Source organism: Dipodomys spectabilis, unplaced genomic scaffold (genome assembly GCF_019054845.1).
Source record: "Dipodomys spectabilis isolate Male_0828 unplaced genomic scaffold, ASM1905484v1 ptg000051l, whole genome shotgun sequence".
Taxonomy (NCBI): Eukaryota; Metazoa; Chordata; class Mammalia; order Rodentia; family Heteromyidae; genus Dipodomys; species Dipodomys spectabilis.
In genome coordinates this window covers 14,333,175-14,357,698 of record NW_024870728.1, presented here as the reverse complement: position 1 = coordinate 14,357,698, position 24,524 = coordinate 14,333,175, and the positions used below count along the sequence as shown (strand labels likewise).

Genomic DNA, 24,524 nt, shown 5'->3' with positions numbered 1-24,524 from the left:
TCACTTACCTTGTATTCTGCTAGATACGCTGATTGAATTTAAAGAGTGAATAGGACCTGCAGTACTCATTTTTGGTTTAACTACTTTCACTTTCTCCAATCTTGACCTTCTAAAATCTGTTCTTCACTTGAGTCCACTGCAGTTCACCAGAGCCTCATCACTTGTCTTAAGGATGAAGTCCAGTTGATTTGACTTTGTTTCTAAGAGATTTCATGGTCTATTAAATTTCTAATCTAATTTCCCATCTTTCTTCTGGCACACTATTCCAGCAGCATCTTCCTGAATGTCCTATGCTTTTATGTCACTCCAGACTTTTGTCTCTGCCTGGGACCTTATGCCCAGACATTTTTCTCTGTGAGTTCCCCCTTATCTTTTGAATGTAGGCTTAGATGTCAACTTCCTGAAACCCTCATGACCAACTTTACTTCCTTTCTTCCACATTCTTTGATACCCTATAACCTTGGTCTGCAGTACTACATTGCCGTTAGTTTCATGTTAATCCATATAAGCGCCTCAAAGACGTAATTATGGCCTGTTAACAAACGCCATAATGTTTGTAATGCCCAGGACAATTCAGGGCACAATACTAGGTGTTAAGGTGAACTGAACTGAGCCTTAAATAATATAATAACTTGTTTCTAGTAGCTGTGAATATGCTTTCCATTAAGGATATTTTAAAGAGAATATCTTAGCAATGTAGGACATCTGTTTCTTATTCTGAGTCAAGACCACTTTTTTTCTCTCTCTTAATCTTGTAGGTCGAGAGGAGATTGTTTATGGGAAATCAAGTTTTAAAGGTTTTTGCAGCAAAAGGTGATGAGGTGAGTTGGCTGTGGATCTTCTAGGTAGTGCTATGTCATTAAATTGTTGTTTTATGAAAGTAGGTTGTTTGTGGCGTTATAGTTTCAAATGGCATGAATTAATGCAACAGCAGTTGTAAAATTCATTGACCTTTAACTCTGAAAATGGAGAAATGATAAGTAAGTTTGTTTTAGCATGAACACAAGAACTGAGGGTATAGTCATACAGTTGAAGACCAGGTAAGTATTAAATGTTCTATTTTGAACAGTTGTGTTTAGGTTTGGGATTTCGTGGTCAAATGTTAAGAAGGATTGGGGTAAGGTTAAAATTAGATTTTTTTATAAGCTTTGAACATTAAGTGTTTGCGTAAGCACCTTGGAGAGTACTTCAGTGACTCATTGGACAACTTTATCACTGGGGGCATTTGTTTTTTCTCTACTCCCCCTCTCTTTCTCTCTTTTCCTACCTTCCCAAGATTTTCTCTTTTTAGATGAGTTTCTGCATGGCTAGCAGACCTTGATATTTGCATTTTTTTACTCTAATACTTACCCTCTTTGTACATATTTCTTTCTAACCTCCAAGTTAGAGCTTACTATTCCTTTAAAGATGTCCGTCATAACTGGGAGATTTTGATCTTGTATCTGTTTACAATAGTTTAAGTAAGTTTCTAAGTTAAGAAGAACTTTCATTTGAAATGTGCAAACAATATAGAGAACTTGTTAAGGTATTGATGTAACAGGGAGTTTAGTCTTTTTTTTTTTCTTTTTTCTTTTTTTAAAATTTAAAGTGCCCATCCTAGGCCTTGGACTCTGGGCTTGGAATATGTCCCTGAGCTTTTGTATTAACGGGTACTAGCACTGTGCCACTTGAGCCACAGCTCCACTTGCAGCTTTTTTTGGTGATTAACTGGAGATAACAATCTCATGGGCTTTCTTGCTTGGGCTGGCTTTGAACTTCAGCCCTCCGATCTCAGCCTCCTGAAAGCTAGGATTACAGGTGTGAGCCACCACTGCTCCGACTGTCCTTAACCCTGAAAGGGAGTAGCTGGCTGCTCATCTAGATGGGATATGTCATTGTTCTATGAAAGCACTTAAAATTAGGCAAAGAAAATGCTTGGTTTCTACTCTAAATGAATCTAGTAGAGCACCTTAGACAAGAATCTAATCATATTTTGAATCTAGTCCTCTTAGAAATTGTGCTAGCCTGATACATGTTGTCAAGGTATGACTTCTCTTTTGTTTTTATCAGTGCCGTGGTTTGATCTCAGGACCTCATTCCTCTTGCTTCCTCAGTTCAGTGATAATGTCTTTTTGATGATTATTTTGGAGGTAGAATTTCTGACTTTTGTGCCCTGGCTGGCTTTGGACCATAATCTTTGGTCCAAAGATGCTAGTAGTATAGATATAAGTTACTGCAGCCTGGCTTGTAATTTTTTTTAAAAAAAATTTCTGCTGAAGTTTTAACTACCACTTATCCCTTCACACAAAGAATTCTAATCACTTCATGAAAATTGCTGGGTATTCAGTGAAGAACATTATATCACAAGGATATGTTGAGACTCATGTGCTGGATGATTCTGTAGACTTCATCACTAAGAGAAGCCTCGTGAATTGTGTAGTTCAGATTTGGCCTCTAATAGGTAACTAATTTTTATGTCAAGTCAACTCTCCAATAAAGAGACTCTTAAAAATTTGGGAATAAAGAATAGAATTGCAGCTGGGTACTGGTGGCTTATGCTTATAATCCTAGCTACTTAGGAAGCTAAGATCTTAGGATCATGGTTCAAAGCCAGCCCTGGCTTGTTGGTTAACCACCAACAAGCCAGAAGTGGAGGTATGGCTCAAGTGGTAGAGCACTAGGTTTGAGCACAAAAGCTCTGGGACAGCACCTAGCCACTGAGTTCAAGTCCCTGGACTGGCAATAAACAAACAAACCCAGATAGGATTACACTCTGACACATATATACACAGACCTGATGGCCTCTAGTAAGAACAACATAGGAAAGTTTGAGGGTTTTATTAGGTCAAAAAAATCTATGCCAGTTATTATGAAAGAAGGTTCCCTAGCACTTTGAGTATCTGAGGGAGCAGATGAGCTCTGAATTGGTGAGCTTTGGAGGTTCCCAAGTCAAGCTAGGGTTAAAATTATTGTCGCTTGCAAAGTACAGGTAGTTCTAAAGATAGGGCAGGCTGTCTCAGATGGCATCCGTCCCATGAGCATTTCCCTCTTAACTCTGTTTTTGTGGTGTGTGATGAGAATACCTCCATTTTCTGTGGTGAATTTTCACATTATATATTGTAGTGTCACTTTGAGGTTATTCAGATAAAGATGCCTTCATCTCTTAATGGCAGGAGACTATTCTGTGGTGTCAGTTTTTGATGTGGTGGCCAAAAGGTGATATCTACCGAGAGCTTCTGAGCTATGCAGGGGAGGAGGAAGCTATGTTGTATGAGCACTTCCAGTGAAATAATTGCATTGGGAAGGCTTGTGTGGGTAGATAAAGGAGTAGGAAGGATGACAGACATAATAGCACTCTTCACACATCTAAAGGATGATCATGTGGAATAGAAATAATCTATGCTTCTTACCAGACAGGTGAATTGGTGAGTTTTGTTCCAGATGAAGAATCATTTTGTCAGCAAGGATTACTTATTTTCTTGTGAGCTGGTCAGATTTCCATCCCTGTTAATGCCTCTAATGCCACTAGTTTCGTGCATTATGTGGGTTATTAAACTAGATGGAGAGCATTATTTAAAAATATTCACATTCTGTGAATAGCTTCCTTTAAAAATTTTTGTTGTAGGGCTGGGAAGGTGGCTCAGTAGTAGAGCGCTTGCCTTGCATGCCTGAGGCCCTGGGTTCGATTCCTCAGCACCACATAAGCAAAAAGAAAAAAGCTGGAAGTGGCGCTGTGGCTCAAGTGGTAGAGTGCTAGCCTTGAGCTGAAGAGCTGAGGGACAGCACCCAGGCCCAGAGTTCAGGCCCCACGACCAGACCCTCCCCCCAAAAAAAATTTTGTTGTAGCCCTGTGCAAATGATAAATGCCTGTAATACTAAGTTTAAAGCCAGCTCAGGCAAAAAGTTTGAGTGACCCCCCATCTCAACTAATAGCTGGAAATGATGTGTATGCCTAGCTATAACTAGATGGGATCACAGTCCAGGACCACCAGGATAACAGAAAGACTCTATCTCAAAAATAACCAGAATCAAAAGAACAAGAGGTGTGGCTCCATCAGTAGAGAGAGCCTGTGTAAGGAGCAAGAAGCCCTGGCTTTAAATTCTAATACCTCCAAAAAAATCTGTACATTACTTGTTTGCATTTTATATGGAAGAGAAGGGGAGAAGAGAAAGAAGAAATGGGACTGCAGTTGAGTTAAACAGAGGTAGAGTACAGCATTATAATGTAGTAGTCTTTCATAACCTCTATCCTTACTTAATGTAAGATATCCTAATTGGTTCATAACCTCTATCCTTACTTAATGTAAGATATCCTAATTGGTCCTGTCAGATACAAATAAAAGCATCCAAACAAATTGGAAGTAATTAATTACTTCTTCAGATTCCCTTTGTGCTACCTGATCTTCTCATATAGGATTGATTAGAACATATACCACTTATTAGGCACATTTTTTTATTTCTGCTAGTAAAGAAGGTATTAGCTCAGTAAGGGTAGGGACTTTTGTTTTCTGACAAGACTTAAGAGAGTACCTAACAAAGAATAGGCACTAAGTAAGTATTCTTTACATTGAGCTGAATTTATCTATTAAGATATCTGTAGAGGCTTTCCATGGCAAAGTACAGAGGCCATAGTTTTTATAGATGAAATTGGGATTAGCTTTGATACAGGTGTATCAAAGATGTAACACTAGGAAAGTACATTTTGTTTGGGGAGTTTGGGAGAGAGAGGGCTGAGCAAAGCAAATCTAATGGAGAACCTTGAAAATGGCTTTGGAGTGCACATTATAGCCAGGAGGAAGTTATATGAGCAAAAGAACCAGATGGGGGAAGTTTAAGACCCACCTGAGGTCACCGATTGCTCACTGAGTCTGGAATCATTGGCTGTTTTGATGGAAGGGAGCAACACAATCACCTTGTTGAATGCGAGAGGCAGTGATGGATTTGAGAGATCGCACATAGAGTTGAGGGGTGAGAAAAGTGGCATTACTAAAGGCTCTTATTTGGTTGAGTGGTTGGTAGTGTTATTGAAAGTGGGAGCGTAGGAGGAAAAAGCAAGGAGGATAAGAAGTATAGTTTGAGTTATAAGCAGTTCTGGATCTTTCTCTCTTTCCTCTCTCTCTTTTGTGTTGGTCCTGTAGCTTGATCTCAGGGCCTGGGTGCTTTTGTGCTCAAGGCTAGCATTCTACCACTTTTAGCCACAGCTCCACTTCTGGTATTTAGGTGGTTAATTGGAGATGAGAGTCTCACCTGCCTGGGCTGCCTCTGAACCAACATCTTCAGACTTCAGCCTGTTGAGTAGGATTACAGGTGTGAGCCACTGGCATCTGGCTCCAGATCTGTAGTCAAAGAAATAGGTGTGTGGATGGGTAGAGGCTACTGTGTATCTAGCAGCAGCAACATTGGGAGCCAAGGATCCAGCAACTAGGCCATGGATGGGTAAGGAAGTGGGGGCTGCAGTTGAGTTAGATTGAAGAATAATTGTGTTCAAAGCAGTGGAAACAGCAAGTAGAAATAGCTATTATTCCATGATACTGTGTATGTGTGTATGCACGTGCATGCACATACACATGTGTGTGCGTGTGCATGTGTGCATGCTGTGGTCCTGAGGCTTGTTCCTTAGATTTTTTTTTGCTCAAGCTGGCACTCTACTACTTTAGCTACAGCTCCACTTTTGGCCTTCTGGTAGTTAATTGGAGATGAGTCTCATGGACTTTTCTGCCCCAGTTGGCTTCAAACTATAATCCTCAGATCTCAGCCCTCTGAGTAGCTAAGATAATAGTATGAGTCACTGGTGTCCAGCCCATCCATTAAATTTTGAGAAGAGAAGGAAAGATAGATATAGCAGTAATTTATGGAGAGAGTGGAACAAAGATTTGTTAAAACAACTTTAAATTTATAGGGTAAAGATATAAATTCAGATGAGAAGGAAAGTTGAATGAAGCAATAGTGGAAGACTTGTTCATAAAGTCCTAAAAGAAGGACACTAAAAGTACAGTTTGGCCTTAAAGTGAATAAAGTATTAAAGTGGGTAAAGTATTCTTTCTCCTTTCTTTCTTTCCTTCCTTCCTTCCTTCCTTCCTTCCTTCCTTCCTTCCTTCCTTTCTTTCTTTCTTTTTTCTTTCCTTCCTTCTTTCTCTCTTTCTTCCTTCCTTCCTTCCTTCCTTTTCTTTCTTCCTTTCTTTCCTTCTTTCTTTCTCTCTTTTTCTCTCCTTCCTCCTTCCTTCCTTCCTTCCTTCCTTCCTTCGAACTTCCTTTCTATTTGGTAGTGCTGGTGATCAAATCCAGGACTTACAAATCTAAGTGGCCTCTATCACTGAACTACATTTCAGTGCCTAGGGGCAGTTAAAAGTTGTTTTTTGTCTTTTTTGTCCGTCAGGGTCTTGAACTCAGGTCTTGGGCGCTGTCCCTGAGCTTTTCAGCTCAAGGAAAGCACTCTACCGCTTGAACCACAGTGCCACTTCCAGTTTTCCAGTGGTTAATTGGAGATAGGAGTCTCACGGACTTTTCTGCTTGGGCTGGCTTTGAACCGTGATCCTCAGATCTCAGCATCCTGAGTAGCTAGGATTACAAGCATGAGCCACTGATGCCCAGCTAAGTTAAAAGGTTTGAGATAGAAAGAAAGTGGATGGTGCTTATATAAAGGTACTTTTCTTTGCTTGACCCTCTTACACCTTGGATGTGTTATAATAGCCACATCTTTTTTCACAGGCAGCAGCAGTTGCACTCTCCTCCTTGATTCATGCTTTGGATGAATTAGACATGGTTGCCATAATTCGATATGCTTATGGCAAAAAAACTAACCCTCAAGTTGGTGTGGCTTTTCCTCTCATCAAAGAAGCTTATGAGGTAAAACCCACATGTCTTTTTATTATTAACATGTATAGGAATTATTTGGGGATCTTGTTAAAATGCAAATTCTAATTCTGTAGGTCTAGGATTGGGCCTAGATTCTGCACTCTTGCAAGCTCTCAAATTAATGCTGCTGATACTACTGGTTTTTGTTTTGTTTTGTGTTTTTAGTTATTATTAAATCCATACAAGTTAACTGCGGCCTTCTTTTCTTTTACCTTTTCTAATCCAATGTGGGTATAGAAATCACCTCCATTTTAACAAATAAGACTATGAGTAAAGGTTGAGGAAGTGGTTCTGATATGAACTTTGTGAAATTCAGTTTATTTGGGGCTTCTCTGTTTACAATACAGGACTAGGGAGGAAAAAGGAAGGGAGAATGATAGAGGAGGGGTGAGTCTAATTATTTATATGCATCTCACATCAAATGTAATCCCCTTGTATTGATGCAGATAAAAAAACCTTGGCGCATGTCAGGGAATAAAATCAAATGGAGATGAGAACTCTATGTTGTTTCCTATTTCTCAGAGAACTTAGTGTGGTGGAAATATAAAGAGAAGGCAGATGTCTTGTACTTGCAGGTCAGCTTTCCAGGCACCCTGACTTTTCTCCTTTGTTCTACTTGGTCATGCAATTTTACAGTTAGAATTTAGCAGTCTTCTTTGAAGCATTTCTTTTATGTTTCCTTTATGCTTATTGCACTTGTGAATAGTCAGTACAGAAGTCAAAACACTATTTTTCATGTGCCAGATTTTAAAATATTTCTGTTGTGCCACTTTCACAGCATTTGGGAACTTTAAAACATTTTTTTTATTATTATAAAGGTGATGTACAGAGGGGTTACAGTTACATAAGTCAGGCGAGGAATATATTTCTTTTTAGACAATGTCACCACTTCCCTCATTCTCCCAGTTTTTCCCTCCTGTTCCCAACATGTTGTCTAGTGGATATTACAGCTGCATTTGTTCACCCTTTGTCCCCCTATTTCTTTGCCCTATTTTGCCCTTCCAAAGACAGATAAATGTGCAAACAAGACAAAAAAAATAAAAACAACCACAAAGAAAATCCTCTTGTTGGGGCTGGGAAGGTGGCTCAGTGGTAGAGCGTTTGCCTTGCATGCCTGAGGCCCTGGGTTTGATTCCTCAGTACCACATAAGCAAAAAGAAAAAAGCTGGAAGTGGCGCTGTGGCTCAAGTGGTAGAGCGCTAGCCTTGAGCTGAAGAGCTGAGGGACAGCACCCAGGTCCAGAGTTCAGGCCCCAGGACCGGACCCAAAAAAAAAAAAGAAAATCCTCTTGTTTCCATTTTCTGGAATACATTTCAATAAATACTGTTTTGTATGATCAGAGGCACGTAGGCATTATACTTTTGTATTGGGACCTTTTTTTAAAAAAATAGATTTTGCCATTAATTTGATTGCTTCTGCTCTTATCTCTTTTCTTTCTCATTAGTGTTTAGTGTATGTGCAGCTGCCTTTCATGGAAGACTTGCGGCAGTACATGTTTTCATCACTGAAAAATAATAAGAAATTCACTCCCTCGGGTGAGTTATTTCCATGTAGCTCTCTAATGACTCTACATGCAGCTTGACCTTGGGAAACCACCTGGCTGCAGCCATTGATGGAGGCCGTGATTGTACAGGATAGAATGAGTTAGATTCTAATCACAGACCCACATAATAATGATGGTAGTTCACCAGCTATTTTTCCAGTAGTGGGGATTGGTTTCCCCTAAACTGTCCACAGTGTCATGTTTCACTTCTGACTTTGAGTATGTATCAGGGAGTAGCCTGCTGGTGTGGAATGTCTATTCTCTAGTTGTGAGCAGAAAATTTGCCCCTGCTAAAGTGAATTAGCATGTAGCATTAAACTTATGTCTTTACTGGCCTACATAAAATCAGATATATCTTTGAAATGAAAGTGGCAGTGCTAAGGTTTAACTTTCCTCTTTGCCCTTCCTATGTAATTAACAACAATGATCCAGGTCTCATTGCTATGTATTTCCTGCTTTCAGCAATTACTTTGTGTTTGATGAGAAAACTGTTCTTAAGCATCTGACTATAGAGTGATTGTTATAGTCTCAGGTCCAGTGTTCCAGAGAGCTCATTGCTTAAGAAGGTTGTAATAAGGGGCTGGGAAGGTGGCTCAGTGGTAGAGCGCTTGCCTTGCATGCCTGAGGCCCCGGGTTTGATTCCTCAGCACCACATAAGCAGAAAAATAAAAAGCTGGAAGTGGCTCCTTAGTGCTGGTGTCTACCTGCTGTCTAGAGATAAGTCCCTCTGTCACTTGATGATATGATGGAGGCAAGAAGGGATAATGTGTTGTTAGCATTGTGTTACAGTATGGCTTTGCCTTTTTATGGTTCCAAACTTTCAATGAGTAGACTATTTTAAGGAGAATGTTGTTGAGACATTATTTTATAAATCATCCAGAGTCTAAAACATTAAATATCTTTCAGTCCATTGATGTGAATTCTGCAATTTGACAATTCTGTTTATTTTTTCTGTGGGGTTTGCAGTGTCAGTGATCTGGCCTGAGGCTAACTAGTGGTACTAGCTGGTAGTTTACAGAATGGTCTTATGTTAGGTCCAGCTCTTAACTATTACCAGGTAGACACTAGACTAATCAGCCTAAGATTAAGATGGCTGTGCTATTGCTTGAAACCTTCCCTGGAAAGTTCACACACAGTAAGGCAATGTCTCACAATAAGTGTGTGTATATGAAAGGCATACCTGAAAAGGTGAGGAGCAGAAGAATAAAGTACTTTTATGGAATTGTTTACCCTTTTCCACCTTTTACCTAGTTATTAAATCCCAAATCAGTGTTTCAGCTCAATAACTGAACTGCTGTGAATCAGCAGAGTGAAAGTTACCCGTGGCTCAAAGCAGTTTGGGGAAGTTACCTTTCAGTCACATTGCTTGGGGCTGTGCCATTTTTGTTGACTTGATAGGTTTTTTACTGAGGAGCACTTGCTTTTTCTGGTAGATATTCAGTGTGACATAAAGAAGAGTAGTTGTCATGTTTTTGCCATCAAGGAGCTTTAGGGTTTGAATGGAGTGGACTAAGACATGTTGGCAGGTAAGAGCATATGCAGTGTGCCTAGTGTCATGATGCTTTGCAGAAGGAGAGAGCTGACTGGAGATTATGAAGAAATTCACTTACTCTGTTCTAAGAGCATCTTCCTGTGAAGGTGTTGCACTCTGATAAAAGTTCTATTAAGTCTTTAGAAGTTTATGCTTCACTACTAGCGAGTTTATTCTTTTTAAAATATTTTTCTGCCTTGCTAGTTGCTACTTTAAAAATATTAGCTCATTGAATACTTAATATTTTGTTCAGCTCTCCATAGAGTATTTGGTGTTTATATGGTGTAGTGTATTTTTTGAGAACAAACTCTTGTTATCATACTCTGTTGCCAAAGGTTAACTGAGGAGTGAATTTAGAAAGACCTAAGAAGTCAAATTGTTCTTTTCACAAATAAGAAAACCAAAACTCAACTTAAGTACTTGTATAACTAGAGAATATTTTTAGCATAGCCAGTATCATAAAACCTGCCAAAATTCTATAAGTATTTATAAATGGGAAGCATTTCTTTTTCATTGAGTAATGGAAATGATCGTGTTTTTTCTTTCTGCTTTTGTTTTAGAGGCACAATTGAGTGCCATTGATGAGCTAATTGACTCCATGAGCTTGATTAAGAAAGATGAAGAAGAAGACACTATTGAAGATTTGTTTCAAACCACCAAAATCCCAAATCCTGAATTTCAGAGGTTATTCCAGGTAAGAGAGGAAAATGAGACAATCATTTCTTTTAAATAAAACAATGTTAAGTGAGAAGCTGTGGCCCTGGCCAGTTCCTTTGAGGGCCCAATTTGCTCTATTTTTGTTTTTTTGGGGAGGCAAGTCCTGGGGCTTGAACTCAGAGCCTGGTCTCTGTCCCTGAGCCTCTCTCTGCTCAAGGCTAGCTCTCTACCACTTGAGCCGCAGTGCCACTTCTGGCTTTTTCTGTTTATGTGGTGCTGAGGAATTAAACGCAGGGCTTCATGCATACAAGGCAGGCACTCTACCACTAAGCCACTTTCCCAGCTCCCATTTGCTCTATTTAATAGAAGAATAATTTTCTTTCCTTACTGAAAAAGAGAAAAATTAAAAAGTAGAATTGAATCATTTTTTTTAATTATTGTGAAAATATCATACAGAGGGGTTGCAATTACATGGACAAGATAGTGAGTACATTTCTTTTTTTTTTTTTTTTTTTCTTGGGTCCAGTCGTGGGCCTGAACTCTGGGCCTGGGCGCTGAACCTCAGCAGTTCAGCTCAAGGCTAGCACTGTACCACTTGAACCACAGCGCCACTTCCGCCTTTTTTTTTCTTCTGCTTATGTGGTGCTGAGGAATCGAACCCAGGGCCTCATACATGCAAGGCAAGCACTCTACCACTGAGCCACCTTCCCACCCAGTGAGTACATTTCTTATCAAGCATTGTTGCCTCCTCCTTTGTTTCCCCATACGTGAATCATTTTTTTTACTTAGGAGCATCTCAGTTCAATGTCAGCATGGGCAGCAAAGTTCACAGACCCCTTCTCATCTGAAGCTGGGTAAAGTGGTACATGCCTGTTATCCCAGCAATGATAAGAGGCCTAAAATAAGCAGATCACAGCCCAAGTGCACATCTGGTCAGGAAGAACCTACCAAAAATCACCAGCACAGGAAAAAGCTGATTATTTTAACTCAATAGCAGAGTGCCCACCTTGCAAGCATGAGGCTCTGAGTTCAAATCTCAGTACTACACACAAACACACACAAAAAGAATCTTTCATAGGTTATAGCTATGAAATGATTCAAGAATAACTAAAATGGAGAAAAATATAAAATGTTTCTGGATATTAGGCCAGAGAAATTGGAAGGCAGGAATTGGATTAAGGAACACTGGAGGAGTTGACAAGAAAGCTTATTTATGGCGAGGAAAGGAAGGGAAAGACCAGGGCTGCAGGGGTTTGTTCCTCGGTTAAAGTAATAACTGTAGGACATTGACACCAAATGGAGCATTGCTTTTCAGTCTAAGTGGGCAAATATGTGATGGGGTAAGCAGACATTGTCCCTTTGACTTACCTTACAAACATTTATAACTAACCTAAATCCATATTGGGATCCCCATTAGGAACTCTACGCAGAAGAAGCTGCCTATTTTCTTGATGTTTAGTTTTGTTTAAAGACTGAAAAAAACTTTGGTGCTGAAATTAAAAATAGTAAGTTTAAAGGCTACTTCAGTGAATAATGTACTCTTAGCATAATAATTGTGATTGATTGAAAATCAACCCCCCAAAAAACCCAAACCAAACCAGTCCTTAGCTGGGTACTTGGAAGGCTGAGATCAGGAGGATTGTATTTTCAGTCTGTGCTGGCCATTTACTCAAACCAATAGCTCTATGCAGAAGCACATGCCTGTTGTCCTAGCTGCCTGAGAACTCTGAGATAGGGAGGATTGCAGTTCCAGGCTAGTCAGAGTAGAAAAGGTTGGAAGACTCTATCTCAGTGAAAAGAAGGCAGGCATGGTGGTGTGTGCCTGGCATCCCAACTATGATGGGAAACCTCAAAATCGAGGTCCAGGTGTACAGCTGGACTCTGTCTCAAAAATAACCTGTGCAGTGGTCTCCCTGATACATGGACACTAGAGGAGATATGACAAAGTGAACAGGACTCAAGAAATTGGGGACATCTGCCAGTTTGATAGCTTATTCTTTAGGAATTTTTTTCCTTTTCCCTCCAGTGGTTATTTTATTATACTTATTATTAAGTAGTTGCACAACGAGGCTATAATTCCCTGTCAGGTTATGGGTACGGTGCGTCTTGGTCAATGTCATCCTTTCCGTTGTTCTCCCCTGTTTTCCACTTCCCATCCCTACCCAATGTACTACAACGTACATGATGTACATTGGCTATAATGATTGTATTTGGCCAATCTTTAACCCTTCATTCATACACCCCTCCACCCCTTTACCCTCCCTCCAAAAATCATGTTTTCACTTACATACATTAGTACATTAGTTGTTCAGATTTTCTAAGCAGAGATATTTTTTAACCAAGGGAGAAACATTGTGGATTAGGGCTTATACATGAAAAGGCTACAGGTAGATTTGGAGAGCTTGGGTATTTTGGTTTCTCTTTTTGCTTTAAACTGAAAAGGCTTGTTGATACTCAGGGGAAGTCAAATAATTAGGAAAGAAGAAAGAAGAAATCAGACCCTGAAACAAATGAGTATGCTTTAAAGAGGGAAAAGGGGCTGGTATATGGAAAGGGATGATGAAGGGAGTAAAACATGGAATTTCTAGAGGGAACTTGGTATTTAATTCCTCCACAAGGGTTTTCTGAATTTGTAGGACATTGACTCATGAATGATATTCACTATTAAGACCTAAGTATCTGCTTTTTTTGTTGTTGTTGTTTTTTGGTTTTTTTTGGGTCCGGTTGTGGGGCCTGATCTCTGGGCCTGGGCGCTGTCCCTCAGCTCTTCAGCTCAAGGCTAGTGCTCTACCACTTGAGCCACAGTGCCACTTCTGGCTTTTTTCTTTTCTTTTTTTTTTTTTGCTTATGTGGTGCTAAGGAATCGAACCCAGGGCCTCGGGCATGCAAGGCAAGTGCTCTACCACTGAGCCACCTTCCCAGACCAGTATCTGCTTTTTTTAAGAGGGGGATTAAAACTTGTAGCTTACATTAAGGAAAAATACAAAATGGTAGTTTGAAATTGTAGGAGTTATTCAGCTCCCTGTCCTCTTTTTTCCTTTAAAACTACTAATAATTTGTTTAGAATGAGAAATAGAGCTTGGGTATAGATCAGTGGTAGAATTAATCTTTGACTCAGAAAGGAAACATCAGCCAACTGCTGATTGTCCTTTTTTCTTGATAGCATTTCATTGCTGTTAGAGTATTTACTTTTCTTGGCAGAGTGCTGCCAAGGCCTAGTTTATTAGACCGCAAGCAGTACAGGGGATGGATGGAAGTGGCTTGATGACCAGTTCTACTTCTATAAGGAGCAGAGAGCCTGCCTTAGCCTTGATCTGCCCCTGCTCTCGGTGCTGCTTCTGTGTATACTGCTGTCAGTGATGAGAGCCCTGGGAAAGACATTCATTCAGTCAGTCTGTTAGGTGCTTATGTGTCAGACATGATTTCTGCGCTTGAATTCAGCAGTAATCAAGAGAAGATCTCTACTCTGAAAGAGCAAGATTGGATAATAAAATAAATTGATAAGATAATTTTAGGCAATAATAGATGCTGTCAAAATATAAAGTAAAGCAAATGATAGAGTATGAGTAGAGGGGATACTTCATATACAATGTCAGAGAAAGATTCTGAAGAGATAATAATTGAATGAAGACAGAAAGGGGAGGTAAGGAGATGGGAGGGGAATGGGTGAGGGGAAAGAAGGAAGAGCCAACTTTATTGAGGTCTTTGAGGAGGCAGAAGGCAGAGATGGATCATTAAGGCCATGAATAAGACACATGAGTAACTCTGGAAGGAGCCCATCCTTGCTGGGTGTGAGTGAGGAGTGGCAGGTACTCTGATCAGAGAGACAGGCAGGGGCTGTGTCCTGCAGGACTTCTCCAGACATGGTAAGAAGCTCTTTGGCAGGTTATTTGACACACAGGACCAATCAGAACGTGATTGGGTTGGGCAGGGGACTGCAAGAATGGTAGCAGTGGGACAGACAGAGGTAGACAGACTAATGGAGATAAAGTCACAGTCCGTATTCCTGACAGGTTTGGAAGACTTCCTCCTAGAACTCTCTGAGCGTGCATAGCCCCCCTTTAGCCACCTGTTTCATTCACTACAGATTGACTTCTAAGATTCAGTGAAGGAGAAACTGCTGTAGATTTAAGATGAGAAACTTCAAGATTGATTGTACTCATAAATGTACATGTTGAATTGAATCCCTCTTATCTACAACTATTTGAATATGATTTTAAAAAGTGATTGGCTGGGTGCCGGTGGCTCACGCCTGCAATCCTAGCTACTCAGGAGGTGGAGATCTGAGGATCGTGGTTCAAAGCCAGCCCAGGCAAGAAAGTCCATGAAACTCTTATCTCCAATAAACCATCAAAAAAACAGAAGTGGCGCTGTGGCTCAAGTGGTAGAGTGTTCACCTTGAGCTGAAGAGCTGAGGGATAACGCTCAAGCCCAGAGTTCAAGCCCCATGACCAACAACAAAAAAAAGTGATCCAATTTTCAAGGACAAATAAAATGATTTTTCATCTCAGATTTTTCAGACATCCTTTGAGTTATTATTATTATTATTATTTTCTAGTCCTGGGGCTTGAATTCAGGGCCTGGGTGCTGTCCCTGAGCCTCTTTGTGTTCAAGGCTAACACTGAGCCACTGCGCTAATTCTGGCTTTTTCTGAGTAGTGTATTGGAGTCTCATGGACTTTTCTGCCGAGTCTGGCTTTGAACCATGAACCTCAGATCTCAGCCTCCTGAGCAGCTAGGATTATAGGCAGGAGCCACCAGCACCTGGCTTGAATTATGTTTTTTAGGGAACCTTGTATATTCCCCCACAAGAAGCTACAGCTTCGTTTGGTAAGATGATGCTACCTTCTAGAAAGTCTACAGAAGGCACTAGAAAGTCTACAGAAGTCACTGCTGCTGAGCTTGTGTCTATTTATACTTGGTTTTAGATGTGTCCTTCTAGCAAAGGTGGTTCTTTATGATACAAGTCACATAACCCTTCCAAACTAAAGATGGAAGGAAGATCCCCGGCCAGAAAATAGAAGCCATATATGATATCGCCGTCTGTGTTTTAAAATCCTTGTACTTTGCCAACAGTGTCTGCTGCACAGAGCTTTACATCCCCAGGAGCCTCTGCCCCCAATTCAGCAGCATCTTTTGAATATGCTGGACCCTCCCACTGAAGTGAGAGCAAAATGTCAGAGTTCTTTTTCTAAAATAAAGACTCTTTTCCCTCTCACTGAAGCCATCAAGAAAAAGGATCAAATAACTGCCCAGGATATTTTCCAAGACAAGTAAGTGCTCAGTGTGGTTGTGCTTAAGATTTAAGGCAGTCTTGGAGGTGTTTAGAATTCAGGTGTTGACAAGGGGTTTGTGGCATTTGCGAAGATTGGAGGAAGAAGCTTTGTAATCTGTTGGTGGCATGGAAGCACTGATTTCTCATGTTTGTCTGTTGTAGTCATAATTTATCTTTGCTGTTCACTTGAGATTTAGAACAACCTTCTGGGTTGTTGACTTTGGATGAGGGATGAAATTTTTGGTGAATTATATACAAGAAGGCTAAGCAAAGTTTTAAAACATTTAAGGTGAAAATGTTCCCTTTTTAAAGTAAGGAGCTGGGGATGAGGTGAAGATCATGAGGTTTCTTTGGTGGGGAGGTTATTTATTAATAACATTTTTGGAGGAAAAGCAAGGAAAATGACCAATGTAGTCCTTTAGATGTTCTGGTAGCATGTCAGTAGTGCACTTGGTTATGTTGTTAGGGAGGTAGATAAAGATTTGTAAAGTGCTTTTCATATGATCCTTTAATCAAGCATGCAAATAGGCTGTTAAGTTTTTTTCCTCATTACATTCTGTGAAGAATCTGTATTAATTCCATTCATACATACAGAACAAAAATAAATTGTCCCTTGATAGACAGAATCATTTGGGTATATAGTATTGCCTTTACTAGGTTTCAGTCAAAGGTTATTAAGTGATTTTTCTTCTCAAACCACAATAATCTATTCATTTTTTAATGCTGCATTTTGGGATCTGACTTTAGACAATGATTTTTTGTTTTTGTTTTTCATTTTCCTTTGATTTCTTCCACATAGCTATATCTTTATTGACAAAGTGAAGATTATTATTTATAAATACCTTAGTGGTAAAACATTGAGAAATTTTCACTAGTTTCTATAAAGCACTGATTAGTGAATTATTGTCCAAGTTGAGTATGCATTTGTGTGTATGCACATGCATGTGCATGCATGTGTTCTGTGTCTCCTTTTGCAGAGGAAATACCCCACATTTTGTTAGAGTTGAAAAAAAAATCATGTAGTCAGTGGATTCTGTCATGTGTACTCCTAGCACATCCTGGAGAGATTTACAGCTCTTCTTAGTCTATCATGTCTTCTATACAGGAAGCTTGTCCCTAAAAATACCCCCTCTCTCTGCCATCCTGGACTACCTGTATGTCTCTGGGTGCCTAGATTAGAACAGTTCAATACAAACCTGAAGCCTTTTCTTCCCATGACACCTTGCTATAGTCTCACTGCAATCACAGGGCTATTCTTTCTCTATTAAAGCTCTAGTTCATGATCTTGATTACCTTCTGGTGTTGTGAGAAAGAAATGGGCCATTTTCTCCTTCTCCTTTGATTAAAATGTAAATTAGCTGATTTAAGGGAAAAAAAAACACTCACCACAAACATCCAGAAGGCTGCTGTGCTGAGATTTGATGGTGACTACACCTTCAGCTGTAGTCCTATCACTCTGTTCTAGAAGCCTGGGCATACTGGGTTTCTTGTTCTTTGCTCCTATATTTGGTGACTTAGCCCAGTTACCTGCCTGGGGCATGGGAATTGTCTCCTTTGTGCATACCTATTTACATGCCTATTCACTGCCCTTTTTTCTTTAGAAGTTTTAGCTTTTAAGAACTGCAGAAATGATGTATTTAGCACATATTTACTAAGAACTTCCTGCATTCTAAAGGCATGACTCAGTCCCTTCTGCAAAGTTCTTAAAACTCTATTTTAATGAAAAAACTCTAGCTAACTTTGGGGGTAAATTCACTCAGGGGAAAAACAAGATTGCTAACATTATGATGTGTTTAGTACATGTTTATCATCCCTGTATTCAGAGGATGCATTTCCAATGGGAGAGAGAAGGTATAAACTTTGGGGTGGCAAATGTCTGTTCAGGAAGTTTCATAGTCAAAGCCTAGTTTTTGTCCCAAATTGTCACTCTTGCTCTGATTTTGATGTTATTTTATCTTTTTGAGATTTTCTCCACCTGAAAGCAGCCTCATATCAAGAGATTATAGCATTGAAATCACAGATGTTAAAGCACTTTGAACTATATAGATGGAAGGCAATAATTACAACTCGGGGGCTGGGAAGGTGCCTCAGTTGGTAGAGTGCTTGCCTTGCATGCCTGAGGCCCTGGGTTCGATTCCTCAGCACCACATAAGCAAAAAGAAAAAAGCCCGAAGTGGCGCTGTGGCTCAAGTAGTAGAGCACTAGCCTTGAGCTGAAGAGCTGAGGGACAGTGCCCAGACCCAGAGTTCAGGCCCCACGACCGGACCCAAAAAATACATAAATAAATAAAACTCAAACAGTAGTAGTATCATTGTCAGCAAAACATTGAATGTCTGAGATCTGCCATTCATCTGAAACCTGCTGAATACCTAGTCGTAATGATTTATTCATTTCAGGAGGGAAAGAGTACCATTTCACAGTGTCACAATATACTAAATACTACCCTTACAGAAAAGCATCACTTCCCAGAGAATTGCCTGAGAATTGGGGCATCTACGGTCCACTTGTGCAACTGATGATTGTATAATCTTGCTTTCCTTTTGCCCTATGCAGTAAGTCATTCTAAGGCTTTCTCTTCAAATCCCTAAGACTTCTTTACACCCATGCTCATCAGTCAGCATTACCTGGTTAATGACTAGGAGTCCTGGCCAGAGTCCTGACTCCAGAGTCAGCCAATGAGAGCTGGTCACCTTGCTCTGCAGTGTGTCCTCAGGAAAACTAAGCTTTAGTTTCTTCATTGGTAAAATAGCGATTATAGTAATATCTGCCTCATAAGTTTCATTGGGGCTAACTGAGTAATGTTTACCTAAAACTCAACACAAGGCCTAGCACATAATAAAACTGTAAATAATCTTTTTTTTAAAGCTGCTTATGTCCCTAGCACATGAGTCACAATGACAATGGTGATGATAGTAGTGATGATTTTCTAGAGAAAGTAAGAGGCCTATAGGTGGGAACTCCTTAGTTATTTTTTGGCCCTTACTTAAAAACATAACCTATTTCACATTTACCTTTATTCTCATTTCCTTACTCAGTGGATATATGATACCCAGTTTATCCTTTCACCTGGGCCCAGAACTTCCATCTTCCATTTTATTGCTGCATTAGTCCACTGGTGGAGCTCCCTTTCTACCACCTCTTGTCTTCCCTTTTAATCTAAAACAAAGTAATTCCTACAGGTTCCTCTATTTAATTACTACTACCTGTTACTGATTATTAATCTAATTATTATCCTTTCTTCTATATGCCTGGCTTACTGGAAGAAGAATCTACACTTGCTGCCTTTTTCAGTCTCATTCTCTGCTGACCCCTCCACCTCTTTGATAATGGTCTTTAAAAGGCAAATTGCTAACTTCTCTTACAATTTGTAGTCCTTTTCTTTGTTGTTGTTGTTGTTGTTATTATTATTATTAAGTTGTACAAAGGGGTTACAATTCCATAAGTCAGGTTTGAGGTCAGTGCTTCTTGGTCAATGTCAGCCCTTCTTTGTTCTCCATTTTCCCCATCCCTATCCTCAAGTTACATAGTTCATATTTTTCATAATGTACACTAAATATAATGACTACATTTACCTACCTTGCAGTCTTTTTCTTAATGACTTTTTTTGTAGCACTTGATATTGCCAATTATTCTTTTCTTCTTTCCCCTCAACATTTGTGTATCTTCCTTAACTTTATAGCCTCTCTAGATTTTTATTCCTAACCTTTGACGTTTCTCCGTCAGATTCCTCTGGGTTTTGCTTTGCTTTCCCCACCAACCTTAAACACTGATGATGTTCAGAAATAGCTAACATTTAACACAAGTATAAGGCTGAGTACTTTACCTACATTATCTGTATGGATCCACTTGGCTATCCTGTGAAGTAGCTTGCTTTATTGATAGCATCTTAATGCTGAGGAGGCTGAGGATTAGAGAAGAAAGGAAATATGCCCAAGATCCCAGTTGGTAAATGTTGAGTAAAGATTTAAGAGAGACTTAATACAGAGGGGATGAAGTTGATCAGATTGCATGGTATACAGACTGGAAATGTCATAATGAAATCTCTTTTGACCAACTAATGTATGCTAATTGAAAAAAAGACAAGTTTAGGAAATCTTAACTCTGGATTCTTATCCATGATACCATTATCACCTTAACAATGCATATTCCAAGATACTTTATTATTTTACATCCAGGGCTTCAAAAACCTCTGACTGCTTGTAGCCCAGGTTTTCATCCCATCCAGTGTTACCTTAAGTTCAATATGCTCAGAAATGACTTAATCATCTCTCCCTCTATGCTCCTTTCAAACACCTCTTCCATGTTATTCCATGTATTTCTGTGCACGACACCAAATTTCCTGGGAGTCACTTTCTTTAGCTCTCTATCTCCAGTACACCAAATTGTATTAAATTTACATCAAATACACCCCTTTTACTTCAAGTTAATATATTGTCTAGTAACAATGCTTTCCCCCATTTACAAAAAAAGTTATCTTTAAGTTTTTGTACGAAGGAGTTGCTATTTAACAAAGCAGTTTGTGAATACAATATATCTTGATCAATGTCACCCCTTTCAACTTCCTCACATTTTTTATAAGCATTAATATTGTCCACAGGGTTTTTGTTTTTGACCTGTCCATGTATGCATAAAATGTACCTTGACCAGACTCCCTCCCTTCATTACTCATCCTCATTCCCCCTTTTCTCAAATCAATCTTAATATGCCTCACTGTTCTGTTTTCACATATGTGTATAAGATACTTTGATCATTTTTCCCCTTCTTACTGTTTGTCCTTCCCCCCTCTCGCTATTACCTACATTCTGAACTAGACCTGTTTTCCATTCTTGTCATTTACTTATTTAAGTATATGTTAATTGTTCAAAGGAGTTTCACTGTGGTATTTCACATACATATACAGTATTTAATCAGAGCAACCCTCTTTGCCTACTCTAATTATCCTCCACACTATTTATTATTCAACAGTTTTCAGTGAGTTTCAAGATTTATTATTAAGATTTATTGTTCTTTATTTTTAAAGTAACCTTTTCTTAAAGCCTCACTGTCTGAAAGGTATGGTTTGGAAGAAAAAAAATAGGCTAGTATTGAAAAACCCTTATAGAAGAATGTAGTTAGTAGGTTTCACCTTGCCTAGCATGAATAAGGCCCTGAGTCCAGTCCCCAATTCTTGAAGAAAGAAGAAAATCCTAAATAGAGTAGATTTTAACTGTTATCAGTGCATGCACACATATACACCACCACCACCACCACTACCCACTACCACCACCACCATCACCACCACCACCATCACCACCATCACCACCACCACCATCACCACCATCACCACCACCACTACCACCACCACCAACAACATTAGATAAATGTTAAGTGACAAGTCAGCCATTTCATGATACATACTTTTTTTTTTTTCTTTTGCCAGTCCTGGGGCTTGAACTCAGGGCCTGGTTACTGTCCCTGAGCGTCTCTGCTCAAGGCTAGCGCTCTATCACTTGAGCCACAGCACTACTTTTAGCCTTTTCTGTGTATGTGGTACTGAGGAATCGAACCCAGGGCTTCATGCATGCTAGGCAAGCACTTTTCCACTAAGCCACATTCCCAGCCCCTGTATACATATTTTAAAACATCAACCTTTTTAGTTACTAATTTTATTCATCCAGTTCTTGAGGTCTACTTGTAGCCTAAGTGATTATTTTCTGGAGAAAAAATTTTTTCCTATCTTTATGTTTCACAGTATAAGGGAGATCATGGGCAGAGCCTTTGGATTTGATTTTCTTCTTTGCAATTAACTTGACCTCCTCTTAACTTTAAGGCAAGCTATTAAAGCCAGTGTGTTACTTGGGGCAAGATGTTTGATAGACTTTCTCTCAGTGATTGTTCCCTTAGCACACAGATGCTATTGGACTTGTTATCAAAGTTCTCAGAACATTAGTAGGTTTATAAAGAACAAATTAAAAGGTTTTGGGGCTGTGCACTAGTGGTTCATGCCTATATCCTAGCTACTCAGGAGGTTAAGTTCTGAAGCCAGTCTGGACAAGAAAATTTGTGAAACACATGCTCTTATCTCCAGTTAGCACCACCACAGCCTACCCGTACCCCACACCCCAAGCATGAGGTGGAGCTGTGGTTTAAGTAGTAGAGTGCTATCTTTAAGTACAAAAACTCAAGGAAGGGCCTAGACCCTGAGTTCAAGCCCAGGACTGGCACCCCCCCCCCCCAAAAAAAAAAAAAAAAACAACTTAAAAGTTTTTAAAAAATAGTTTAAGACTTATGTTTTAAACTCCTGCATATTTAATTGATAGCCTGGCAAGTTTTGACAGCTATAAGCAAAATCTTGTAATCTCATCACCTATAGGATGAAGAGAAGGGTTAGCACACAGAAAGGTCTGTTCATTCTAATGTTTCAATTCTGAGCTAAAGCCTGACAAATAATATCAGAAGAGCAGATGGCTTTCTTTTTTTTTTTTTGGTCTGTCCTGGGCCTGAACTCTGGGCCTAGGCGCTGTCCCTCAGGTCTTCAGCTCAAGGCGAGTGCTCTACCACTTGAGCCACAATGCCACTTCCAGCTTTTTCTGCTTATGTGGTACTGAGGAATTGAACCCAGGGCCTTATACATGCAAGGCAAGACACTACCACTGAGCCACCTTCCCAGCCCAGATTTCTTTCCTTTTTTTGGGGGGGGGGGGGGTCGGTCATGGGGCTTGAACTCTGGGTCTGAATGCTGTCCCCCAGCTCTTCAGCTCAAGGCTAGTGCTCTACCACTTGAGCTACTGCGCCACTTCCAGTTTTCTGAGAGGTTTATTGGAGATAAGAGTCTCACAGACTTCCCTGCCTGGGCTGGTTTTGAACTGCGATCCTCAGATCTCAACCTCCTGGGTAGCTAGAATTACTGGCATGAGCCACTGGCACCTGGCTCCACATTTATTTCTTAAACTGTATTTCTGCTACCTAGATTTCTTTTGTAAATGGTGTTTCCACTACCTGTTCATCTTTTGCAATGATTTTGTGCTATAGCTGCTAATGCTGACTGCAGTGTTTTTTGTTTTTGTTGGTCATGGGGGCTTGAACTGGGCTTGGGTGCTGTCCCTCAGCTCTTCAGCTCAAGGTGAGCACTCTATCACTTGAGCTACAGCGCCACTTCCAGTTTTCTGGTGGTTTATTGGAGATAAGAGTCTCACGGACTTTCCTGCTTGGACTGGCTTTGAACCTTGGTCCTCAGATCTCAGCCTCCTGAGTAGCTAGGATTACAGGCATGAGCCACCAGTGCCTGGCTCTGATTTCTGTCTTGCTATAAGATAGTCAGGGCTTTTCTTAGGTCCCTAGAGCCCTGAGGCAGGAAGAGGGAGGTAGTCTATTTGTAAATTAAAGGACCAAGTAAGTTAAGGGACTATCTAGTTTTGTTGCTTGAAAAATAAGTTTATACTTTTCACAGAAATACTCTGTTTTTTAACTTTTAATTTTGTTGTTGTTGTTGTAGGCTTGAACTCAGGACCTAGGCATTATCCCTGAGCTTTTTCACTCAAGACTAATACTCTTACCACTTTAAGCCACAGCTGCACTCTTTGTTTTCTGGTGGTTAATTGGAGATAAAAGTCTCACAGACTTTCTTGCCCTGGCTGGCTTTGAATTTGGATGATCCTCAGATCTCAGTCTCTTTGTTGTAAGGGGAGAAAAAAATCTCTAACGTTTCTTTCTTTTTTTAGTCATGAAGAAGAGCCATCTGCTAAAAAATCTAAAACTGAGGAAGGGGAAGCCAACTTTAGTGTTTCTAGCCTGGCCGAAGGCACTGTCACTAAGGTAAGCAGCTTTCCAGTATGCTTCAAAGGCCAGGGCTCTAGGTGATTACATCAAGGTTGCTGAGTCTGCTAACATAACATTTTCTGGTCTTCTATGGGAACTATAAAGGCCCATCCCACACTTACTCTTTTTTTTTTTTTTTTAAGTGATTTTTATCAGTCATTTACTTAAGTATGTAGCATATAGGCTCTAAATAACATATTACACAGTAGACATCACCAATGACATTTTGTTTGTTTATCTTTTGTGATAGGACCTTGCTACATATCCAGACACACCTCAAACTCAGGACTCTTCTTCTTTAGACTCTTGAGTGCTGGAATTATAGCTATGGGTTATCACACTTATCAATAATAGCATTTTTAATGGAGTTTTTGGGGGCTCATTTTTCAGCTTTCCATTTATTCAAAAGGATAAGTAGGTAACATGCCAGACTGGTGCTCTACCACTTGATCCATCCCTCTACTTCTGGCTTTTTGTGGATAATTGGAGATAAGAATCTCATAGACTTTTTCTGCCTGGATGGCTTTGAACTCAAATCTCAGCCTCCTGATTAGCTAGGATTACTGGAGTGAGCCACTAATGCCTGGCTTGCCTGCTTTTTGAGGCTTGCCTAAGCTAGCCTTGAACTATAATCCTCTTTATTTCTGCCTCTCAGGTGGAAAGGTTTTCATTCTAAGTACATAAAATTTAAGTTAGTCACCATCTTTTGTAATATACAGTTTCAGAATAGGAGTCTTAAAGTTTGAATGTTCTCAATTAAATAGAATTTTCCAAACCAAATACCCTTCTTTTGGCACTTATAGCTTGATACAAGGAAAAGTTGTTTTTTTTTTATTTGTTTGTTTTTGAAAATAGTATCTTTTTAAAGCAACATCTTGAATCCACATG

General features: G+C 39.8%; 1 protein-coding gene across 4 annotated transcripts in view; it reads left to right on the top strand.

The window, feature by feature from the left end:
• The window catches only part of Xrcc5 (X-ray repair cross complementing 5), a 93,726-nt gene that overhangs the window by 27,441 nt on the left and 41,761 nt on the right, over positions 1–24,524 (top strand). For 3 of the 4 annotated variants that reach the window (XM_042679205.1, XM_042679201.1, XM_042679203.1), the window contains 6 exons: positions 759–821; positions 6,688–6,825; positions 8,279–8,369; positions 10,469–10,602; positions 15,641–15,837; positions 23,540–23,633. In XM_042679205.1, coding sequence (XP_042535139.1) covers positions 759–821; positions 6,688–6,825; positions 8,279–8,369; positions 10,469–10,602; positions 15,641–15,837; positions 23,540–23,633 — 717 coding nt within the window. Of the gene's footprint in view, positions 1–758; positions 826–6,687; positions 6,826–8,278; positions 8,370–10,468; positions 10,603–15,640; positions 15,838–23,539; positions 23,634–24,524 lie in introns of all 4 variants that reach the window. The other variant, XM_042679202.1, reaches the window with a different exon arrangement.